A 25,458-nucleotide genomic window follows, 5' to 3' on the forward strand; every position below is an offset into this window, starting at 1 on the left:
TGAGATAATGGAAGTAGAAATACATATGGATAAAGCCTAGTATTGTTTCAATTCAGATGTGCTTTAAAATAATACACTGTCATTCTTTTACTTAGTAATAATATTCCATTCATTAATTTAAAAATGTTTATCATTACCCTACTTTGTATCCCAACTGGTCAGAACTTTGTAAGCAAAGCGTTTGAGTTCCTACCCAGAATGAAGCCTTGTGCTAAGTGCCATGAAGATTTTAAGCTTGTTGGTGGCAGCGCACAAGGCAGTCTTATTCCTTGTGTTTCTGTTCCCACACAGCTTCTAGCTCGAGAGCTCATACATGAATATATGAAAGATCAGATAGCAGTGCATGGGTCAGTTGCCAGAGAACACATTGGTATTAGTTATTAAAGTCAGCACATCATAAATTGCTTCATAAGTTCTTTATATTCAAAGAGAAGTACCATAGCCATGAACCAGAAGAGTGTAAGAAAGTCTAGAGGGGATAGATTTAAGGTACATCTTCTCCCTTCACTAGCAGGTGGTTATTGACTGCTACTGTGTGCCGGGCAATATTCTAGGAGATGGATATAGGAGACAACATAAAGGTCCCTGCTCTTACGAAGTCTATAGTCTATGAGAGGAGATAATAAATGAGAAAGAAACAAATAAACATATAATTTCAGATGGCAATGAGTTCTGCAAATGAGAAATGAATCCCATAAATTAAATTAAATTAAATTAAATTAAATTAAATTAAATTAAATTAAATTAAGGTAGGTCCACATCTTTGTTTTTGCAGATGATACTTTATATATTGTTTAGCAGGTTGTCAGGAGGGAAGAATTAAAAACACAAAAACCTTTTACCACCACTTTAAGTCACTGTGGTTGGCTCTCCAGTCACAGAGTGAGAGTCAGACCACTGTCATTGGCCTTGAGTATTTGCATGTGCTATAAATTTGGGCGGTGAACTTCCAGAGGTAGGAGAACATAAGGTCAGAAGCTGAGATATGCCTCTCAAAGAGTGACACAATTTTATCTTAAAGTGTGGGTTATGTTTGTTGTTTACGTTTTCATTTACGATGTAAAATAAGGAACTGAAAGAATGTGGAGAAGAAAAGTAGGTGTCTACACAAAGGACCGTTCTGAAAGCGAATTATGCGACACTGTTTTATGCACTGGTTTTCTAGTGCTTCATTTATTCCAGATCTCTAAGTCATTCTTTCTTGGGCTGTTATCCGTTTAACAGGGACCACTGTTATAAAATAGGAATTTGTATTTGAAGTTTAAAAAGTTAATTTCTCTACTTCTACTTTTGAGAAGATCGAACATACCTACTTTTCCCTATTTCCGTCACTAAGTACAAGTAAAAACCCTGGACATTATATATAAAATAAACATAAGAACACTCTGAAAGGTAGAGAGAAGACAGCAAACTCGCTAGGGCCCCTTGGGACTAGAAATGACACAGTGGTGAGTTCTGTGGGTTTTGTTTTTTACCTCATATATCTCATACTTGGAGCTAGAGTAGTTGGAAACCTAGAAATGCTAATGGGCACAATTTCTTTTAAAAGGCCACCCAAAAGCTTGCTTATTTCAGTGAAAGTACCAGGAAAGGAGCAACCTAACAAGACAAAAACTTTTAGACAATAAATGCTCTGCTCCAGCTAAACATCGAAAAGTACTGTGGCTCCACCTTTATCTATACCAGCAAAGATGGAGCAGGCTAGACTTCCACCCCTGCTGGATGGTATCAGAGAAGACCAAGAGAGCAGACAGGAGTTTCATCCATGCTAGCTGGGAACAAGCCCATCTCCTCCCGAGGCGTCAGTGGAGACCACACAGGAGCCTGGATTTCCACCCGCATCCAGCAGTAAGAACCTCCCTCCACCAAGTCTGAGGCCTCGTGGGAAGCATAGACTTCTGCATTCACCCAGCAGTAACAGGGTAGTAACTCAGAGCAGTGTCCAAAAAAGCCAGTTAAAACTGGAGGTTCAAATAGGATCCAGAGTCTCATAACATCTAATAGGCAAATATCCAGGTTTCAACAGAAAATAACTCATCCTACCAAGAACCAGAAGATCTCAAATTGAATGCAAAAAGACGGTCAACAGATGAGGCAGTAATATGGCGGAGATGTTGGGATTACCTGACAAAGATTTTAAAGCATCGTGATCACAATGGTCCAACAAGCAATTACAAACGTGGTTGAAACAGAGAGAACAGTAGAGCACGTCAGCAAAGAAATAGAGAATCTTAGCAAAGAAATAGAAGACATAAAGAAGAACCCAACCAAAGTAAAGGGCTGAAAAACACGTTATCCCAAACATAAAGCCTGGTGGAGGGGCTCAACAGCAGAATGGAGGTGACAGTGAAGTGATAGAAGTTACCCAGTCTGAATAACAGAGAGAAACAGATGGAGAATAAGTGAACAGACCTCAGGGACCTGTGGGAATATAGCAGATGGTCCATATTCATGTCATGGGAGCCTTGAGGGAATGGCTGAAGGAGAGCAGGGCTGAAGCAGTACTTGGGGCGGGAGTGAGGTGGCGTGGGTATAAAAACTTACTGTGAGGAAGGTGGTCCTGGAAATGTCCCATATCCTGACCGTATTCGTGTCAGTACCCTGCTCGTCATACTCCAGTATGCTTCTTCGAGTTGTTACCTTCGGGGGAAACTGGGCCAAGGGTCCATGGGATCTCTGTGTTATTTCTTGTCACTGAGTATGAATTTACAATGATCTCAAAATAGAAAGTTCAATTTTTTTAAAGGGAGAGAAATTGATTTCTCAGGTAACACATAACATAAGAGAAAAGCATCCCTTAATCCCTCCTCTGCCCCTGGCTGCCTGTCAGAACCCGTTGGACCTGCTTTCTATTGGTCACCTCATTCTGGTTTTCTATTTCCATAGCCAAGGCTGAGGCAACATTGAACTCAAGAAGTAATTACATTATTCCATTCACTCAACTTACTAAAAATTTGAGGCGCAGCTGAATTTGTTTTTCTACAGCAGGATTTTTACTATATCTTTAGGAAAAAGTTAGACAGTGTCAGTGTTTTCCAAGTGTTCCCATTCTTCTTCCTCATAATGAAGTTAATGTCTCAATTCATAAATACCCGTAACTGTATTTGACCCTCTGTTGCCTGATGACAAAGTGGCTTCCCTCTGTTTCCTCCCCAGAGCATCGAGATGAGACTCAAGGTCAGCCTGCACGAAGACCTGGGGGCCGCACTCATGGACGGCGTGGTCCTCTGCCACCTGGTCAATCACATCCGCCCGCGATCTGTCGCAAGCATCCACGTCCCCTCACCAGCAGTTGTAAGTAACACCACATAAAGGGACACTAACTTTCACATGGGACAAATTCTTGGGGGACAGTGTTGCTTGATAAAGATGCCGAGGGCCCCCCAGAACCTCAACAACTAGAAGAGCAGGAAAGAAAAAGCTCTGAATGAAGCGACATTTTCATCTAAAAAGGGAGAATATATAAATATGTAAATGACAGGAAAAGAATTTATTTCAAAGATAAAGCACATCACCACGTTAAAGGAATTACTGGTTGGGGTGCGAACTTTCAAGGCTGTAAGGACGTAAAGATTCATTTCTCACTAGGGGTTATTTAAACAGTGAGAAGTCTTTCCAGAAAGGTTTTTTGGTTGGTGGCTTCTCTGCTAAATGGAATCTCTTTCCTTTAGTAGTCGCTGAGGATTTTAGGGTGACTCTGAAAAGATGTGGTTCTATGTAAAATGACATTTTAAAGAACCTGTCAAGCCAGAGGTCGGTCAGCCAGACATTAATTCCACGATTCCTTGATGCCTCACTTTGCTCGGGGTACACGAGATATGGGGCAGCAGTGAGAAAGGCTGATCGGTGAGACTCCCCTAATACCCTAAAAATCCTCCTGTCCGCTGTAGGGGAGATGAAGCTGGTGGTGGGAGGCGCTGCCCGTAGGTCACAGAGCATGTTTCCATCTGGAAGAGAGCTGCGGGGTCCCTTTCACAGATGAGGGAGAATCAGGGAACAGCTTGTCTTTGGAGCCTAGGTCGGGTTCAGGCAAGTAGAGAAGAAAGAAGAATTTCTGTCCACACTCTTTGCTGTTCATTAGGAGAGGCAGAAGAGTTTGGGGCTACGAACGCAAGGTTTGGGTTCAAACTACACGTCTACTTATAAGCTGTACAACTGTGGGCAAATTTTTAACCTCTCTTTGCCTTGATTTGTTCTCTATCATGGAAACGTTCCTGAGAGGATAAAATAAGGTTACTGCATATGACGCACGGATGTAAGCCATTGTTATTGTTAGTGTTTGTAGAACAGATTTTCAAAATTCAGAACCCCTAATCTCAAGGCACAGTGCTCATAAAATATCACATAATAAGCATTTTTCTCCCTTCCTCACCCCCAGGAAAGCCTCACAATGGTATTATCTTTATTTTCCGTTTTTTTTTCTTTTCTTTTTTTAAAATTTAAAATCAATTAGCCAACGTATAGTACATCATTAGTTTCAGATGTGGTGGTCAGTACTTCATCAGTCGCATATAACATCCAGTGCTCATCACACTGGGAGATGGGCATTAAGCGGGTGACAGTGGTATTATTTATGCTTTCTTTTCTCTTGGTAGCAGCAGAAATCAGCTGAGGATCCCGTTCCAACTGTCGGTTTCCTTTCTATATTGTGGAACATATTTTTCCTTTGAAAGTTTTATCACTTTTGCCTCAGAAATCATAGGAGAGGGGCGCCTGGGTGGCTCAGTCAATAAATCGTCTGCCGTGGGCTCAGGTCATGATCCCAGGGTCCTGGGATTGAGCCCTGCATCGGGCTCCCTGCTCAGAGGAGAGCCTGCTTCTCCCTCTGCCTCTGCCCCTCCACCCTGCTTGTGCTATCTCTCACTCTCTCTCTCAAATAAGTAAATAAAATCTTTAAAAACAAAAAGAATCATAGGGGAAAAAAGATCAATTTCTTTTCTCTTTCAAATTGGTCTCTGGCTTGCCTTAGTATGGGCAGCAAATTCTGTCCTATAATGCAGTATGAAACTTTCCAGTGTTTTCTACAAATGAAGTCCAAACTGCTATAAAGTTGTCTGAGCCATGTGCCAAATTCTCATTTCATAATTTTTCCCAAATTATAAGAGAGAAACCATGACTCCTTGTAGCTTCCAATGTGAATTTACAATTATATTATTCATAGTGAATATGAATCACGTATCTAAGCATTTTTATATTTTATTAACCCTTCAGGAAAAATGCTGCATTCTTCTAGAAATCTTTTGATTGTCAAGCTATTTTCTTTTTTATTTATTTATTTTTAAAGATTTTACTTATTTATTTGAGAGAGAGACAAAGAGAGCATAAGCAGGGGGAACAGCAGAGGGAGAGTGAGAAGCAGACTCCCCGCTGAGCAGGGAGCCCAATGCAAGACTCGATCCCAGGACCCTAGGATCATGACCTTGAGCTGAAATCAGACGCTTAACTGACTGAGCCACCCAGAAGCCCCTATTTTCTTTTTTAAATAATTTTTCAATTGGAAAATAATGGGAAGTAATGCCCAACTAGAGAAAATACAGAAATGCAGAACAAAAAAACAGCCTTTAATCCCATAAACCAAAGACCACCACTGTTACTGTTTTGGCTTCTCTAAAAGCTACTAGCATCCTTTCTGCATTTAAGTTGTTTCTGAATTATGAGCTCCTCACGTGTACCATTTAGTAGTTTTTAAAATTTATCAAACCTAGATGTTTCCTCATTCCATTAAAATTCTTCAATAAATGCCCATTTTAATAACTGTAAGCTATTTTAGCTTATGTTATCATATCAGAGTTTTCCTTTTGGGAAATACAGGCTGTTTCCAAATGTCCCCTTAGCAAACATTCTGGAGTGAGCGTCTCGGGGGGGTCCCCCGTGAGCAGCCCGGCCTCGCCATCATCGTCCCCTGCAGTGTGTGCACACGGGCTGTGCTCTCTAACCCAGAGGGCTGCTCCCTACCCTCTCTCCGGATCTCCCCACTTTGCAGCCGTGCTGGCTCCCGTTTCTCCTCTACTTCAATGTCTGTAGGAGCCAAGCCATTCTTGACCCCTAGCATAAAGTTAGAGTCTTCTCTTGATTTTTTTTTTCTCCTTATAGTCATCTCACAACTAAGACCTGTACTATACTATACTGTAATCTCCTGTAACTTACTAATATTTCCATCTAGACTAGAGCTAAACGACCATGAGGATTGTGTGTTTTGCTTCCACAGGTGCACACTTAGCCCCGAGTGGAGTATCTGACACCCGGTCAACACTTCATGTGCACCAAGCAGTGGATCGTTATTGTCAGCATTAAGCGTTCTAATTTTTCATTCATGAAACTAATAGCGCCCATTTTTTTAATGCCGGGCTGGTGTCATTTTGACTCTTCAGCCCATGGTGGGGTTGAGCCTCTATTATATTTGTAGCAAGTGCCTTTCTAACCTAAACCCAGGCGACAACTGTAGAATAGGACCCTCCCTTACTTCCAAAGATGGGAAATCTCCTTAGTGTAGCTTGAAACACACCTCACTGAAGCACACCTCATTTAGGGCTGACCTAAATATTGTGAATGGTGTTGGGCATCTTTGGAGTTTCAGAACAGACACCCTCACCTAAATAATAAGTATATGAAGGTAGATAATGGGCCCAGAGGATTGGAGGGACAAATACTAGGGTCTCAGAATGATGAAATGCCTCCGGGTGTCCTGACAGCTGGGCCAGCACCTGTTCTTCTTGTACCCCATGTCTCGTTACCTCTGTCCAGTCCTTCCCTTTGCACAAGGGTTACTGTGGTGGTCTTGTCCTAACACATGCCAGGGAGTGGAAAAAACTACCCAAGCAGCTTCCTGCCCCATCTTTGCAAGGCTCACGTTGAGGGGGACCATTTCCTCTCTAGCCAAAATGGAGAATGTTTAACTTCCAAACTAAATTGTCCGACATCATCAGGCTCTCTTTTTTTTTCTTTTTTCCAGGGTTGGGGGGTAGGGATAGAAGGATTCCCTTTTTTAAAAATAGATCATGTGCAAACTTAGATTTTTGTGATGACTGGTATAGACCATTTAGAATAAAATCACTCCACGGTCACTTGCTGTTCACAGGGCAAAATCAGTCTTTATAAAACCTTGCTTCTACACCTAGACTGTTGGGGTCAGTCATACCTGTTGCTCCCTTTTTAAGGGAACTAAGAAGGAAATAGTAAGATTTAACAGTAAAGCTTTTAAACCTACCATGCAAAAATTAAAATGTGCGAATCCGTTGTACCTGTTTTCCATCCCACACCTTAGAGGTGATCTATAACCATAGTCAGCTCAACTGTGAAGGGCCGTTGATTGGGTCCTAAACATCCAACCATTTTCATGCTGGTTACCTCTGTGTTGCCTCTTTGTTGTTAAACCCTTGGCTTTGGTGTGAAGGAGATTAATTGGCCTGCTGAATATAACCCTTCCTATAGAAATATACTTGCTGATGGGAACAGATGATGCTTATGGTGTATTTGTAGATGAACCAGAGCAGATTACACAAGAGTATGATCCCATAAAAACTGCCAGTATGCATGTGTGTGTGTGTACATACATATGCAGAAATTTGCATGTATACACATACATAGACACATGTATGCACACATGCAGAAATTCCGCTTATATAAACATTAATGTTTGTACATATGTTTATGCACATCTTTTTTTTTAAGATTTTATTTTAAGTAGTATCTACACCCAATGTGGAGCTCAAACTCACAACCCCAAGATCAAGAGGTGCACGCTGTACCAACTGAGCCAGCCAGGTGCCCCATTTACTTACATCTTTACACACACATACACACACACACACACACATATACAATGTCTGGAAGAATATAATCCAAAATCTTAATAATTCTTATCTCTTGGTGATGTTTCTAGGTGATGTTCATTGTCTTCTATTTGCTTATATATTTTTCCTCCCTTGAACGTGTATTAGTTGTGGCATTTAGAAAGTTTAAAATTTAACCTGTTATTAAAATTATTTCTCTTTTAATAATTCCTTATTTCTGCATATTTGTATTTATAGCCCAAACTTAGCATGGCCAAATGCAGAAGAAACGTGGAGAATTTTTTGGAAGCATGCCGAAAATTAGGAGTACCAGAGGTAACGTCAAACTTAGTCCCAATAACTATGTTTTGGTGCAGGTTTCATTTAATATATGTGTTTGAACCCAGTGTACAACTTTGCATATCCTTTTTATTTTAGTCTCAGTCTTTCTTGAGGAATAATATTAAATAAGTTATATAAAATTTTAGTTTAAATTCTTCTATTGCAGTGAAATTAAAATGGCTTAAAGTAGTAAGATCAATACTGAGGGAAAAGGGAATATAATTTCCTTAAGGTTTTGAAACAAATGCAAAATTCCAACCTTGAGGAAAAACATGTAGTCAGCTTGATCCTCTACTCCAAGAGCAGAAATTACTGCAGCTCCAGTGAGCCTTCTAGCAGGTTCCATAGGGTAGAATTTTGGAGCTGTTGGTTTTCCTTATTCACAGCTCTTAAGCAAAGCAGGCCTGTAGTTGACTACTAATTTGTTGATTTCTATTCCATATAGTTGAATTTTAGGTATGTGGATCAAAGTAATCAACATTGAAAATATTATAATTATTGTTATTATTATAATTAATCATTACCAATAATAATAACAATGTTTCTATGTTGCTTTATATTTTGTTATCTGTTTGCAGTTCCATTTTCCCCATTAGTCCGCTGTAGACCCAATTGGCATTCCCTATAGCCAGCCCAACTATACTTGGCTACTTTTTCTTTCTCCCAAGCTAAGTCCCAGCCTCAGGCTCAGCCCGATGGCTAAGTGGGGCTTTTAAAGGACTTTGCGGTTAGTAACATAAAATGATTTCTTCGTGAGACAAAAGCCAATCCACTCAGAATCTGGGGGTAAGTTGAGAAGTTTACCATCATTGTGATAAACAGAAATGGACAGAAATTACATTTAAAAAAATTTTCTTCTTCGTTTTCTAATACGCCACAGATAAAGTAACTACAAATTGTGTCATGAAATATTGTTTATGAGTATATGAAGGAATGATATAGTAACGCAGTTCTACTCAGTGATAGGGGTTAGGTATTGGAATTGAGAAAGGCTTATTCTCCCTCCCTCCCATCTTCCTCTTTTCCCCTCCAACTTTTTCCCTTCCTTCCTTCCTTCCTTCCTTCCTTCCTTCCTTCCTTCCTTCCTTCCTTCCTTCTTTTCTTTCTCCCTCCCTCCCGCCCCCCACTCCCCCTCCCTATCTTTTAGCTTGTTAAGATTCAAAGGTGTAAGGGGTTAGTATAATTTTTAATCTTATTTGAAGACAAGGAGAGAATTATTAAAGCATCATTACGTTGGAACTGTATCAATAAAGAAAAGCTTATAAATTCATGTTTAAAAAGAGTGTAATCTTTATATAATGGACTAAATGTCTTTGTGATCAATCCAGATGTCTTGCAGCAATGTTAATCTGTGTGTCTATATTGCATGTGTATGTTTTAATATTGCATATACATCGTTGGCTTCAAATATTTGTGAAAATTCCTATACACATATGATTTTTAATAATTTGACCCCATCGTGGGCTAATAAGATTTCCATGTGCGAATCAGAACTATCGTACCAAGTTTCAGAAGATAAATGACTTGTGTCTGTGCTAGAAAGCACTGGTGAGTTATGACCTAATCCCCTGTGATATTTTTTAACTTATCAGAAAATTTTTTTGCTTATGGTGATACAAAATGAAGTGGAAACGCCCTTAACCAAGTGTTGTGAGTAAAGATTGGTAATTACAATTTTTTTTAAAGTAGGGAAAAGGAAATTAAATTACCATAATATGCAGAGAAAAATGTATCATAATTTCTGAAATATGCGCCTAGCCATATGCGCCCTTGCTCTAATCAGCAGTTCATAATTTCTGAGAAGATCGAGTTACAGGGAATAAATAACCTTTCTTGCCAGTGTCCCATTCAACTATGCTTAGTAAGAAACATATTACATAGGCTGTTTTTGGAATTTTTTTAAAGATTTGAGGTGACTCTCAAGTTTGCATTGTGTACAATGTGCATGTGTGGTTGTGTGCACACTTGTGTGGTTGTGTGCACACTTGTGTATGTGTGTACATACATATCCATCCTGATGGATAATCCAATAGCATTTTCCCGGGGGCTAGAGTTACATTAAGCTTTTGCTACCAGAAAAAGTCTGTTGCTTAGTTAGCAATTAAACTTCTTAACAAGACAGGTTAAAGTGCGAAGGGAATATTCTAGTGGAAAACTAGAAACGCCATTGGAAGGCAATTGGCTGATCTTCCTATACACACCAGGGAGCCTGCTTTCATCTCACAGAATGCGCGAGGAATACATGATTGGAAATGAGGAAATCTTTTCATCCGGGCCTATGATAGTAAGTTGGGGGAGGGGTGAAATGGCTCCCTTCTCCTTAGATACACTTTTTCACTACTGAAGGGGGTTGATGTTTTAATGGATACATGGCACAGTACAATTAATTATTTACACTAAAAAAAATAATTATATCACAAGCCTAAACGCAGAAATTCTCCATTTACGATCAGACATTTGAAAAGACTGGTACCTAAAAAAAAACAAAACAGAGCACCTGTACCCATTACATTTTCTTAATTGCATCATACTTCATATTTGGGTAACAAAATAGTCATTGATTTCCCAGGCACAAATACAGTTAATTCCTCAACGCGCAAGCTTTTCCTGCTTGCTTCTCCATCCATTACTTATCTACTTACCTACACTCATAAGTCACAGAGATCTTGCATTTTGTATTTTATAAGCTCAACACTAATTGACAGTGATGAATCATCCTGTAGAGACTGGAAAGTCACAGCTGTGCTCTAAGCTCTGCGTTCGGTGTCCTTGGTAATAGAATCGCTGTTCGAAACTCCAAGGCAAAATCAGTGTCAGCAGCCCGTGTAATTTTGTCAGGTTCCTATGTGTGGAATGTGGTTGCTGAGCAGATGTAGTTAAGTTTTTACATATAAAATAATCCGAAGGGATGGAAGTAATTTTAAAATTGTTCCAATTGTTATAGTTTATTGTATTTTCTTTAGAAGTCCCCGAGGACACAACTCCAGCTCTGTGCCTCAGGGTCGGTCAAGGTTCATGAAGCTTTTTTCTCTGCGCTTTGATAGAGAGGTTCTCGTGTGGCTTACCTATAAATGTGCCTTCTTCAAACCGGCTGCGTTCAGAGCTGCAGACAGTGGAAGCAGCCCGGTCATCGTATTTGCAGCAGGTTAGCGTATGTAGACAGGTAAGGCCACTCCAGACCTCTGCGTGTTACTTGTGATGTTTGGGTGAGGCTGAATCTATGCCCTTGGCTCCTTAGTTGGGGAAGCAGACAGGATTTGGAACAGCAGCTGCTACTGATGGAAAGAAGAGGACCTCACAGAAAGACGTTAGCGATGGGGATCTGGAGACATTCTGTTAGGGTGACAGGAGAATTACTTGGTATTAACTGAGAGGGATTTGGGGTGAGGTAGAGGTTTGCTAATGAGAATGCAAGGAAAGGTCCCTAAAAATGAACCAGAAGTAGCACTCGTGGGCCAGTTTCTTTCTCAGTGGAGGGGATGACATTCCTTCCAGTAGTTATTTCATGCAGGTCATTTTCCTTCCTGCTGCCCATTTTGAGTTCGTTGGGGTTTGGGTTTGGAGACCAGTTCTTCCACTAAAGGGACACAAACGGAGTGAACATAACCTGGAAGGAAATGAGTGAGTGGGTGAAGGGGATCTGTGAGCAGAGGGAGGGAATGCACAAGGTTTGGGGTCAATTATCCCTACTTGTGCTGTTAACTAGTCTTGTGCCCTGAGGCAAACTCCTTAAAATTAGCAGCGGTTACCCATTCCTTGAGGACCTCTTATCCATGCATCATCTTACGTGCTCACCGTGGAGGGATGGAGGTAAACATTTGATTGCCATACCCTGAGGAAACTAAAGTCCGGAGAGCTTAAACAATTTCCTAAGCTCACCCTCACAGCTGGTAGCTGCAGAGCTGGCCTTTGAACCCGGCTGTGGGTGACTGAGCTCCCCGCTCTGCAGACTGAGTCTGCAGGTGTTGGACTTGAGCGGTAAATTCAAACCACATTTTTCAGAGCCCTCGAGTCTTTCCAATGGCCAGCACAGGAGGTAAGGGAAAGCCAAGGGGTGGGGGCAGGGAGGAGGCTATATAGATCATTCTTGCCCCCTTGCATCTGCCAGAGCAGTTTCTCCTTTGTCCGTAGCATATATTGGATTTCCAGCTAACATTTTCTTTGGGGGGAAAAATAACCTATTGCTAAAGAGAGTTTGAAAATCATCGGACTCCTAAGATTTCTCTGAGCCGTAAGATTCCATGAAAGCTCATCTGTATCCTGCAGCTCCGTCATTGTTTCCCCTGCTTAGGGGGACTGCTTAGCGGAAGAATTAACCACAGGTGCATCATGGTGCCTTGGAAAATATCTGGGGATTGAGTGGTGGTGCTGTCACCACCCAGAGCTCCTTGTGGTAATGATGCCAGTCATCAGACTGTGCAGGCTGTCTTTTCTGGTGTAAGCATCAACTTGATCTTGAAGGTAGGCCTACCGTTGGTGGGCTTTCAAATTCTTGAGGATATGTTCTTTGTGTTACCCAAGAATCTGACTTCAGTTAAGCCTTGGAGTCATGAGGCGATTAATGGACATCCTGAGGCTTCTTTTCTTGGTCTATAAACTTGTAGAAGATTCATGGTTGGCTATTGTGGGTTTCCAAATTGATCCAAATTTAGGGCAGTTTGGGGCTCTTATTACTGTTGTCGCAGGTCAAAAGAAACCTCTGCTTTATGAAGCATTAAAAGTATTAGAAAATAGATATTTGCTTGGTTCACCAGGGAAATTTTTCTACTCTGTTTTAAAGAAGTAGCCTTGGTCTCAGACTCTGTGACAAGCAAGGTCTTTAAGAGGCTTGCTCTCTTTAGAGGAGGAGGGAACTTAGACGAAATGCCCAGCCCTTCATAGTCATTACTCTCTGCAGAGGGAAAATAGAGAAGAGGATTCGGGGCAGCAGCTCCCCTGAATGATAGACACTTTGGCAGTTCAGTACCCCCCTCCGCCCCCCACCGCCTACCTGGGCAGCACAGAGGGCAGGGGCTTTGGGGACTATAGGGGATCCCTCAGCTTCTGCATCAGCCAAATGGAGTTAAAAATAAAATCCTGGAGAACGTTCAGATTCTAACAATGATCATGTTGATATAAGTGGGTTGTGTTGACATTATGGCTGAGTCTTCTTTTCAATACCGTTCATATTTGCCTTTTTAGATAATGGTATCTGAAAGTAATAGTAACTTCCCTACTGTCAGTGAGGGTTTAGGAAATTTGTAACTAATCTGAATTTTTTTTTATTGACATACATTCTATAAATTGAAGCTACTCTTTTTTTGTTGTTGTTTTAATCTTGAGAACAGGAGAAATGAGTTCCTTCTCTTTGAGCTTGATGCCTCTCTTTTTCCCCCTCATCAGTAACTTCAGAATCAATTTAAATCATAACTAATACATAATTTTGGGGAATGGGATGAGATTATTATTACAAAATTTAAATTTCTATTTATATTGATTAGTTTTGAGGTCAAATAATGAGAGGTGCGGACTGACACATTTATTACTTTATTAACAGCAGTTTGTACATTCATAATTTATTAAAAGGGGTCAGTCTCTAGCGTGTAAAATCAGGCACATTTCTTACAGGTAGTGTGTGTTTACCATTGAGAATGTAAGACTCCTTTCCCACCATGTCTCCTGGTGGCAGGGTTCTCTGTGGTCAACAGGCCAACAGCCTTTCGTATGTGTATTGTTGAGAATAAACTTTTTTTTTTATCCTTTTTAAAAGGTTTTATTTATTTGTCAGAGAGAGAAAGAACACACGTGCACAAGCAGGGGGAGCAGCAGGCAGAGGGAGAAGCAGGCTCCCTGATGAGCAAGGAGCCCAACGTGGACTCGATCCCAGCACTCTGGGATCATGACCTGAGCCAAAGGCAGATGCTTAACCGACTGCGCCACCGAGGCGTCCCGAGAATAAACATTTTAAAAGCACCATCTTCAATTACAATTCTAGATAAAGTAGCTTACTGATATAACTGTTACCCTCTAAATCCGTAAAATTGATGATTAGTTTTTATGTATTTGGAGAAAATTCTGGAAACCCTTCATTTCCTCACTGCACTCCCACCGGATTATACCTTGTCCATCAGCACTTTAAATGTTCAGAATGACCATCGACATTCCTGAGCTTTGTTATCTGAGATTAAAGAAGAATACTTTGTAAATATGTTGACCTTAAAAATTAAAATTATATTTAAATAAATTGAATATATTCTAAATTTCCTAGAATTCAGACTGCACGACACTCAGAACATTTATAAACCAGACTCTTGCCTGATCCGTCTACATTTCTGTTTGTGTCCATAGTATTCGGGGAAGCTGGGCCAATCTTTCATAGTAGGCTTGGTCACACATTCTTGTGCCGACTCTAAGAGAGTCAGTTAACCTCTGGCGATTGTGATTTCTGTTCTCTACAGTGGGAATTAGCATCCACACTTGCCTGTGAGGACTCTGAGTATATTAACTGTGTTTTTCAAATGCCTTGCAGTCATTACTAATTCTCTGTAATACAGAGTGATATTTTGCCTCTTCAAATTTTCCTCCTTTTTAGCATTTGCCTATTTTAATTTTAAGATAAGAAATGTATAATCTCTAAGTCTCTCTCATTACGGCTGTAATTGGTAGGCACAAGGGTCAGGAAATTCATTTCTCCCAGTGGTTTCAGCGCTGGTTCCTAGCCCAGCATCCATGCAGGGGCTGCTCTGCTGGCTGTGGGCTGCAGGATGTGGGACCGAATTAGAGCGCAGGTCTGAGACGGCCCGAGCAGCCTGCACTCCCCACGTTACGGTGATGACGATTTTTGCCTACCAGTTGGTCTTAGACCCATGCCTTCTCCTTTAGAGATCATGATTTAGTTTAAACCAGCCACCATGGACTGTGAGTCTAGGCCCTACCCACTTTAATCTGAATAAAGCCCAGAATCTGTGGCATCATGAAATTAATTCCAGGAGGAGAAGAAAGGTCTGTGTTGGCTACCCCTGTGAGAAGCATGCTACCGAAGAACCCTGCGTGGACAGTCCAATCCAGGTGCTTTGATGGTGATGCTGGGGAGCAGACCAGACATTTTCCATAGGGTTCCAGGAAGTGTATTAAAATATACACTGGACGTAGAATGATTTGCTTTTAACATGGAAATACCTATTTTGTGAAAATCGCATTTCAGTTTGTGGACGCCTTCTGTCTATGTCTGCTTTGCTCAGATTTCACTGGTTAAAGCACAACATTGCAATAGAAAATTCTTATTGCAATTAAAAACTTCTTTCCTTCAATGTTTCCCCATCTGCTCATCCTTGAGCAGCGTCTCTCTCCCAGTGAAATCAAATCTATGTGTAGCTGTTTTAAATCTTAGGAAAATAACAGTGGTAGTTTGATTCCTCCAAATCCACTGAGAAAAGATGCGTGATCTGAATAGATAGAACATGATTTGATATCTTTAAAGTCTTTCCTTAACAGCAGCATCTCTACCTTCAGAAATTAAGCGTTGAATGTTTTTATCTTATTCATCCCACTTGATCTTGTAGTATTTCTGTTTTTCTGAGGACATCCAGCTAACTTCAGAGGATACAAGCAAGATAGCATCTCAATCGTAGAATCCTTCAGTGGCTGTGCAATTTGCATCTGCTTAGCAATGAGGCTAAAATAAAGGGTCAAATTGTAGCAAAGTATGTTATAAAATATATGTTATATATATTTTTAATGCTTTACCAATTTTAAAATTATAAATATTTTCAATCCTTGCTTAATTTGGACACAAAACGACTTCTTTTTCCTATTGGCATATCAGTTATAACAACTGTTAATGTCAAGCTGTGGTCATTTCCAGATCAGGAACTCAGTGAATCAGGAAACAGTTTGCTTCCTGACAGCAGCAGATATGCAGAGGCCGACGCAAGACCTGTGCCCCGCCCACCTGTGTGGTGGTGAAGAAATTTACATAACAGCCCCATGGGGGCATGTACTTTTATTCTAACTGCACATCTGAGAAGTCTCCTCTAGACTTTGGTTTATGTGTGGCTGCAAAAACATGAAATTTCATGTACTTTCTAACACATGTAGGAACGTAATTAAAACCAACATTCCCCAGAATTTATCGGTAACCCTAAAACAAAAACGAGTTAAGGGGATGCATTACCATTCAGAGAGGAATACTCTATATTCATTCAGTCTTCATAAACCAGACTGAAGAATACATTGAGAATGGTGAGGACAGGTGGGGATTCAACTTGGAAGTTTATATTTTTCCCGTAGGTGAGGTTATGTCCTTTATGTCCCCAGTGGAAAGCTCTTACTTTAATGCCATTGGTGAGCACATGATACCACTTAAACGTTAAAACTGTTTTGATGTCGGAATGACCTATAAATTACAGAATGTGCTATTCCTTGGTAGTGGCCTTGTGGGTGGAGGATTTCTTTGTGCTGCTTGCAGAAAACACGTTGGGTATGCTACTTTTCTTTTGTAATGGATTAAAAAATATCTTTGATGGTGGAATGGGTTTTAGCTGCTTGAAATAAGGGGTTACTCTTGCCATTTGCTAGTAACCAGAAATGTGTGCTTCTTTCCAGCTGTTCTTCTGTGTATTTTTAATTGTATGCACTGTCTCTTTCTGTTCTAATGGCTGCCCACGGAATAGGCCGACCTCTGCTCTCCGTATGACATCCTGCAGTTGGACTTTCGTCACATTCGAAAGACTGTTGACACTCTGCTGGCCCTTGGGGAGAAACCCCCACAACCAACTTCTGCCCTCCGCTCCAGGGACCTTCTAAGCTTCTGTCTTGTCCATATTCTCTTTATAGTGCTCGTGTATATCACTTACCGCTGGAATGCTCTGTCCGCGTAAAGTCTGCATGCGCGTCCAGACATTCTGCTATGTCCCCTGGTCCATCACAGGGTCCTTCCTCCATTTGAGCCTTTGCCTGGCCGACTTCCATCCCTGTCATCTCTTTCGTAATCTCTGGAGTTTCGAAGCCGAACTTTTATGAGTCAGATTTTTCCCAAAGCACAAACTTCATAGCACGCAGTTCCCATTAAATAATTTCTCTCCCTTACTGAAAAACAGCGTCAGGTGTATCCAGACCTCACGCTTTCTCATTCACATAGTGCCAGCAGCAGTGCTATGCAGTTCGCTCTCTCCTGGGGAGCTTTGCTGCCCTGGGTAGAGCAGAAGAAGATTCCAGAACAGGAGCAGAGGGGATTTAGCGTATGGAAATCTTTCCTTTGGGTCAGTGTCGGACCTAATTCAGGACTGGGCAATTGAGGTGTAGAAGGACCACCCTGCAGAGGAGACAGAAAACTGGCATTTGGGGCCCAATTTGGCCTATGAAAGTCTTTAATAATACCATCATTGACCAAGTTGAAAAATACCATCGGCAAATGACCGCTTTGCTGGCCATGCAGTTGGATTCCTCCCTGTTTCCTGCCATGGGAGTTGTGAGGGGCACCGGGAGGGTTGCCGCCCACCTCTACCTTGAAGGAGCCCCTCTGCCCTGCCACTTGAGACCCAGCTGTGCAATGTGCAGTGGGTCACTGGGGAAGGAGGGTCCATTGCTGTTAGAGCGCCACCTGGAGGGTTCGCTTGCACATCACTGCGCATATTTTTACTTTTTGCTCCTTGTTAGGTCTACTCTGAGCTCTTAGAAAAGCATTTTCCAGAAGGGAATTTCTATTTTTAAATAATGTAATGGGTTGTTTCGCTTTTCTGCTACATCACATCATAACTGCAGGTCAAGAATGTGATGAATTTGACTGTATTTGCTTTCAAATAAAGCCATGAGTCATGGAACATTCTTGGTCCTGGGACTTGGGTTACTATGGCAGAAGCCAACAATAAGATTGCTCTTATTTTAGAAGAATGTAGTTTCCCTAATGACTTGAAATTTTCATTTAACCTTTGATTTCCAGTGACATTGGCAAGCCGCTTTATCCTTAAGGAAGCTTACAGGATTATATATTAGCTATATCTGCTTTTGGAGCAATGCGATCAGTTTGTAACTAAAAGAAAAAAAGCCCATTAGAATCTTGTTTAGGCCAAGATATTCCTGGTTCTGGGATGTCTTTTTCTAATATGAGAACGCCCTCCTCCACGGTTCAGTTTCCCCTATGCTTCACTTTACATCTGGTTGCCAAATACTATTTCTTAAATTTGGGAGATGGTGGTGTTAACTTCCTCAAGACAAATTTCTAGTTTACTGAGATGCGAAGAGTCTACATCAATGGCTACTAAGAAGATAATTTTATTTTTCTGAATGCCTCCATGAATCCAGGGGACTTGAGACTATGGAAAACCCACATAGTTAGAAAAGTATATTTATAAATATTCTTTGTTGCTAATCAGATTTTCTAACGGGAATCATTCTTTTCATGGAAAGACCTTGAGTTACCTGAGCTTTTCCCTCCTGACTTTGTGTTGATTGGTGAAATACAGGGTATGCGGAAGTTCCCTACTTAGCCATGGTTGTGTATGAATAACCCGCAGATGTACCGCTTGCTTTTGGTGCTATCTTGTACTCTTCGATCTGTAACACAATAAAAGCCCTTTGTGCAAAGTCTGATGAGCACCCTGAGCCATAAGTTGTTCAATAAACACATTTTGGGTGATTATTCCAGGTGTTTATCAGCCCATCGATGCTCTGATTTGTGCCCCCCCAGAGCAGCTCTCTGCATCTCCGTCCGGCTCTGCAGGCTTCCCTTAATGATCAGTTTTTTGTGGTTTTTTTCTTCTTTGGGAGGGGTGGGGGGCAAAAGGGAAGAAGAGAGATGACTTACAGCGTGGCACTTGAAAGAAAATTCTATCAATAAAAACTGAGTAGAGCAATCATGTGAGATCAGATTTAATTTTCGGTGCTGACTTGACATCATTCTCAGGCTATGTTCGTGTTTCAGTCCTGGCATCAAAGGATTCTTTGGATGCACTTTCATTTCTCATGTCATTAATGTGTCTGTGCCCTAATGCGCTGCTCCTCTTGGGATCTGTGGGATGGTGGTGGTTTTTGTTTTTTTGTTTTTTTTTCATCAAGTGGCATGGTAACTAGCAGAACACAATTAATTTAGCCCTTTAGGCAAAACTTGGAATGAACTGTCTTGCCCCTTGTCAGGCTGTTCATTTCTATTCAGACTAGTAAACCCCTCCATGGTTCTTCCCCGAGGTACCCACACACCTATGATATGCTTGCGTGAGACCTGCCATTACAGTGTGACTGGGGATGGAAGCTGATGTGCTTGTCGTCTGAGAGGTGGGCAGGGATTTAGTTGGGTGATTTTTATGTGCATCCTAAATCTCCTTCCTCACACAAGAAAGACCATTTTCCCAGCACTTGCACTGCCTGATAAAAGGAACCGACTGCTTACTTATGTTCTCTCTTTGAGATAGAAAGATCTATTTGAAACAGAAGGTTCTCTTTCTCCAGCTCCTCCATTGGTGGCAGCTCACCACTCAGTATCAGGATTTCCACAATATGTCACAGCTAATGTGTCTGTTCATTCCCTCTGTTTGTGGATTTGTGATCACATGCAGCTCACTGTTCTGGGCAAGACACTTATGGAATGGGGCTGGTGGAGAGGGGTCCTGCAGAACCCAAAAGTAAGACGACTGAGCACGAGTACGAATTTCATCAATGAGAATAGGTTTAAAAAAAAAGGCACTTGATACCCTGATACCACGTATTTGTGAGTAAGACATTACATTCAGTGCATTGTGGCCAGGGTCATCTCTAAAATCCATGCTGCTCTACAAGGACAAGACATCCTAAGGACAAAGGATGCTTCACCTTACAGGGTAAAGTACTGGACAATGGATTAAAATTTCAGGAGCCTGAAAGTGATTTGGGATTACGTGAAAAATATTTTAGTATCATTTTATTTTAAGAGATTTGAGTTTAAAATTAGACATCAGATTTTGAGATTAGTTCTCAATAAACAATCAGATAAATATAGAATGTGCACTTTTTTTCTTCTTTGAGACTATCAGGGTCCAGTTCCTTGGCTTTTCGATGTGATTTTATTTGTGCTTGTGTTTGTTTATTCGTTCTTCAAATATCGAAGGAGCACTGTGTGCGTAAGGCTCTGGGGTAGACCTTGGGAATACATGACCCTGTCTTCAGAAATCTTGCAGTCTAGACCAGGAGTCAGCAACATTTTTCTGTCGAGTGCCGGATTATAAATATTGTAGGCCTTGTAGGCTCTCCAGTGTATGTTACAGCTACTCCGTTCTGCTGTTACAGTCTGAAAGCAGCCACCGATGATGCGTCAGTGAGTGGACATGGCTGTGTTCCAGTAAAACTTTATTTACAGAAACAGGCTATGGACTGAATGCGCCTGCAGGCAGTGGTTTTTGGACCCCTGACCTAGTAGACAAAGAAAACGGAATGCAGGGTGACACAAGGTTCTGTAAAGCACGCGGCAGGGGATGGGACCCTAATGGGGAATGGGGAGTCTGAGAAGCCATTCTGGAACTGTGATGTTTACACCAAGACCTGAAAGGTGTGTGGGAATAGCCAGCAGAGGGGGGGCGCAGGTTAGGGAAGTGAGAAAAGGGGCCAATATGGGTGGAGAATGACGTATTCCCAAGGGAGGATGCACTGGCCGGTGGCAGGGCTGGGAAGCAGAGACTCCAAGGGAGAGTGACGAGACACCGTCTCAGTCTGCAGGAGTGTGACACGGTCTGCATTTTTCACGGGAGGAAGCCGATCCTCCGAATGCTCGGTGGCAGAGCAGGAACTTGAAGCTGTCTCACGTTAGAACAATGCAGACGGTTCTGCTCTCAGTTCAGTCCCTGCAGGGGCAGGAAGGAGCATTTGAGAAACAGACTGAACGATATGAACTATGCGGACGTAAATGACTTCATTTTAGTCTAGCAGCTGGCCTGGGAGGAGGTGTATGGCTGTTTGGGAGCACAAGGAACCATGGAGAAGAGAGAGGTCTGTTTCTGTGGATGAAGAGAAGCCCAACAAGCCAAGTCGCAGAGCCAGTGCGTGTCCCTGAATTGAGGGTTCTGTGTCCTCCACCCTCTGTTGAATTTGATGGGGCTTCCCACGATAGGACCCTGGGCGTCTAGAGGTCCCTCCCTGTCCCCAGGGCACAGAGGCAACATACCCACCTACAGATGCAGGAATTTATGGGCTGCCTCATGATGTTGTGGCAAGAGCCCCGGCTGGGAGATGAGACACGTGTTCAAATCCCGGGTCTAGTCCTAACCAGCTGTAGGACTTGAGCAGTTACTTACATTCTCTACATCTCGGTTTTGTCCTCTGTAAAAGAGGGGTGTTATGTCCCCCTTCCGCAGCTGTCCTGAAGAAGTAAGCGATGTAGATCTGTAGCACTGGCACCGAGCATGTGGGAGGGGCCCCAGAGATCTTTCTGAGTTAGCGTCTCGCGTTCCTGGCTTGCCTGCCTTTTCCAGCCGTGTTTGCTGTGGCTCCAAAAAGAGCGGGGTGACGGGATGTGAGGGAACCTTACCGATTCCACCATCGGAGAAGCAACAAAGCACGGGTTCTTCAGAGGGGATCGGAAGCATTATACTTACGTAAGATACTCCTTTGTGACTCCGCTCTGTGCTTTAAAAGGAAACACAGCAGTGGAGCCGCAATCTCAAGGAAAGCCGCCAGGCTCCTCTAACAATGAAATAAATGTAAATGCATTTAAAGTCAGTGTGAATGTACAGTGATCTCTGCTTTCAATCCCTTTCCTGCAGGTTTGGGTGGCCCTTCTCTGTCACTTCGGACCCAGCTATAAATGTACAGCAGTCTTCCCTATCCCAGCTTCTGGGTCACTTCCAGGACCCTCGCCTCACGCCCCGCTGGCCTACGCAGTGGCAGGACTAGTGTGGTGGAAGTGGCCGTCCTTCTGGCCGTCCTTGCTACCCTCTTCATTTCCGGCAGGCTCCCCTCGCTCAGCCAGCACCTCAGCTCATCATCCTGTCAGGCCTCATCCCAGTCCGGGGATAAAATCACAGAACCACTGTGTTTTTATGTTTGTGTTACCTTAGGCCCGTCTTTGTAGGTCCCTCGGACCCCATCCAAGTAATCTGAGGGCACTCTGGGTTTCTTGAGGGCATCTGAATGAAAGGAGAAAGGCAGGAAGGAAGTGAGAAGTACCTTTTTATGTCTTCTGTGTACTTCTCATTGCCAGCTGTGAGGTGGACGCGAGACTCTTGGACTCTGCATCTGGTTTAAGAGTGAGGAGACCAGGAGGGTGAGAAATGCCAATCGGAAAACTAAAGGCCTGGGAGAGAGGATGGCCTTGAGCGAGCTCAGTCTGTGTCATCTCCAGAAGTTCTGTCAGTGGGAGGTTGAGACCTCAGTGCTTTCCTCTCCCTGTCTCTCTCGAGCCCGCATCCCTTCCCACTCCTGCCCTCCAGCTTGGAACCTGGAGCCAGCACTCCTCAGAGGGACTGGCACAGCCATTAATGGAGCCATGTTACATCTTAAGCAGGACTTAGTGTAGGGCACGTAGCCCCATAAAAGCTATCTTGTATACAGAGTTTAGACCCTGTGGAAATATTCGTACTTGAATTTAGGAACATTTAGGACTAAATATAAGTAAACACTGTGGTCAAGAAGCAAAGTATCTTTCAGAATGACCTGGGTGTATGCATCCTTTCAGGATTTCTGTTTGTCTTCCTCACCCAGTGTTCTATTGATCTGTTACTGCTTTTCACAATGATTTATTGAATTTACGTATCATATAAAACCCTTTGTAATTTGATGCACTTTTTTAGAGTTTATCTTTTAATTAATTTGAGGGTTTCTTAAAGATTTTATTTATTTGTCAGAGAGAGAGTACAAGCAGGGGGAGCAGCTGGCAGAGGGAGAAACAGGCTCCCTGCTGAACAGGGAGCCCAATATGGGGCTCAATCCCAGGACCCTGAGATCATGACCTGAGCCCATGGCAGACCAACTGAGCCACCCAGGTGACCTAATTCGGGGTTTTTTTGACACATAGAAGTTTTAAACTTTAAGGCAATCAATTATTTTTATCTTTTGTGATTTTTATATCATTTTTTTAGCTTAGAAAATTCTCCAGTTATTTATAAGAGAAAATGCTAACTATTCATCTCTGTTTTATTAGGAGAGATGTTCATTTAACTCTTTAATTCATTCAAATTGATTTTAGCATAAGGTGTAAATAGAAGACTTTATTTTTTTTCCCCAAGTAATGCCTTGTACCAGGAGCTTAACCATAATAGCAGTCATTTGTAATTACCTATGAAGCCCGATGTCACCTTGGGCGCTGTGGAGATCATAAGAATGGGGTAAACACCGCTGCCTCTGCGGAGCCAGCCTTAGCAATGAAAAGCTGGATTGAGGTGCTTTCACAAGTGCCGGCAATGGCCAGCAATCCCTGTACCGAGGGATGAAAGATTACTCTGAACTTTGCCGTGAAAGAGAGGACAAGGCAAGGGGGTCAGTGCTCAAAGGCGAAGACCCTTTGCTCTTCTTTGCTCCCGCTTTTATTGATCCTTCAGGATAATCACAAATCTTTATCACTGTTTCTCAAGCATGTGATGTGGGACAAGGGGTCTTACTGAAACTGGGAGGGTCTGTTCACGGGAATAATGCTAATCTGCGTGTTCTGTGAGTTCTGCTAAACATAACCTAAGGGACAATGCCGACATCTCTTAGATCACAGGGCAGTGGTTTGGGCTAAGAAAGTTTCGGGAAGGCAACTCCCCGAGGCATTCCAAAGGCAGAGTGGTCAAGCAGGCCTTGGCATTCCAAAGGACTACGCCCTTCTCCGAAACCTTCCCTGCCCTCAGCAGCCCCTGTGGTACGTTTTAGCAAGCCAGGTATTATGGCTGATTTCATGCTCTACATTAACCCCAACACACAAGCCTGTGACAGATGGCATCAGGAAGAGATCTATCCTGACGCCTGGCTGTGGCTTGCCCATCCTGGCCTCGTGCGCAGCTCGTGAGGCCTCCCGTCCTTTCTCAGATTGACACGTGGCTACTGAGTTGGCAAGCGGCATAAACCTGAATGCCCACCAACTATGCCATTGGCAAGATAATCCTATTATGGTACAGAGCAGACACATGAAATAATGGTTAAAATTGTGTTCTAAAGAATCAGTTGTCCTATGTCGACACGTGGCCATTTCTTAAGACCTGGTGGCAGACAGAGAGTCTGAGATACTCTGCATTTACCACAAGTTGTGGAGGGAGGAGGGATAGGAGTAATAAGGTGATTGAGAGAGTGCAGGAAAATGACATTTTCAGGTGGTGGAACAACTTACAGGAGATGTCATGGCATGTCCTTCGAAGATCTAAGCGCAGAATGCCTGTGTCTGTGGAAATTTGTGGAGCGCTCTGCGCTGAGGAAGCAGGAAGATCTGGTTCCTCAAGCAAGAGTCACATGGAATGAAGCAGAAGTGTCCAAGAGCCTGATTGGCCTCATGTTAAACACTGTGTCCACCACCTGGGGTGCGGCGCACATCCCGTTTAAACTGTCCTTAAAAACAGCGGTCCTTGGGCAGTAGAGAACATACCATGATCCGGTAGACAAGAGGGAGTGCTTGCTGTGGAGTCTTTTCCTAGACAAGGAGACGTATTCTGCAAGGAGATTCTGCTCATTCCCAGAGACAAATGACAAAGGTGTGAAGTTGTTTTCTTGTGTTCTTTTGTAAACTGTTTGGTTGAGCATGCAAGGTTCTCCACATAAGGAATGACTGGCGTTGGTTATTTCCCTTGACTTGTATGTACCAGCCGTTTCCCAAGAGCAAAGATACAACATGAGAAAGTAACAGGGCATTTGTGTCTTTGACAGTTTTATGAAAGAGTCCTAAAAGAGAGACTGTTGAAGGCTGTGGTTAAAATTACTTATTTACAAGGCTGTTCATAAACCATGAAGAAAGGATACCAAGTCCACCAGCATACCTCCATTTCAGAGATCACAGCAAATAAAATCAATGTTTATGGTCAGTAGAACGGTGCATGGTCTGTATAAATGAGTGTACAATTTCCTTTAAAATGTGTGAAAGGCTATGTGCAATTTTGTTTTATAAGAACGTAAGCTAACATATCCTTGGTGTTGGTTTCCACCTGTGTAGCTCCGTTATTTAGCATAAAGGTTTTTTTTAATGTTTAGACCTATTGCACATTTCAAGATGCTTGGGAGACTTTCTGGAACAACCCTCACTTGTGAAAAATCGTTATTTTCTCTGCAAACACGGAAAAGCTCTTTGCCAATGGGTGGAAAGCAGGGGAGGGAGCACGGTCTGAGACGATCAGACAGGCATATGTCAGAGCTCAACTTAACTCCTGTCAGTGGTGTCCTCTAAGATTTTATGATTATGTTTTTGGTTATCTAAAAATTGACATTTTGTTCTTCTTCC

General features: G+C 42.3%; 1 protein-coding gene across 5 annotated transcripts in view; it reads left to right on the plus strand.

Annotated features, from left to right (window-relative positions):
- Positions 1-25,458, plus strand: part of LRCH1 (leucine rich repeats and calponin homology domain containing 1) — a 191,346-nt gene that overhangs the window by 163,377 nt on the left and 2,511 nt on the right. For 4 of the 5 annotated variants that reach the window (XM_045796799.2, XM_087865143.1, XM_087865144.1 and 1 more), the window contains 3 exons: positions 3,157-3,294; positions 8,031-8,108; positions 16,766-25,456. In XM_045796799.2, the coding sequence (XP_045652755.1) occupies positions 3,157-3,294; positions 8,031-8,108; positions 16,766-16,972 (423 nt within the window). In that variant the 3' untranslated portion in view covers positions 16,973-25,456. Of the gene's footprint in view, positions 1-3,156; positions 3,295-8,030; positions 8,109-16,765; positions 25,457-25,458 lie in introns of those variants that run through there. The other variant, XM_045796796.2, reaches the window with a different exon arrangement.

The sequence above is a fragment of the Ursus americanus genome, chromosome 10 (genome assembly GCF_024610735.1).
Source record: "Ursus americanus isolate L20-20 chromosome 10, mUrsAme1.1.p, whole genome shotgun sequence".
Taxonomy (NCBI): domain Eukaryota; kingdom Metazoa; phylum Chordata; class Mammalia; order Carnivora; family Ursidae; genus Ursus; species Ursus americanus.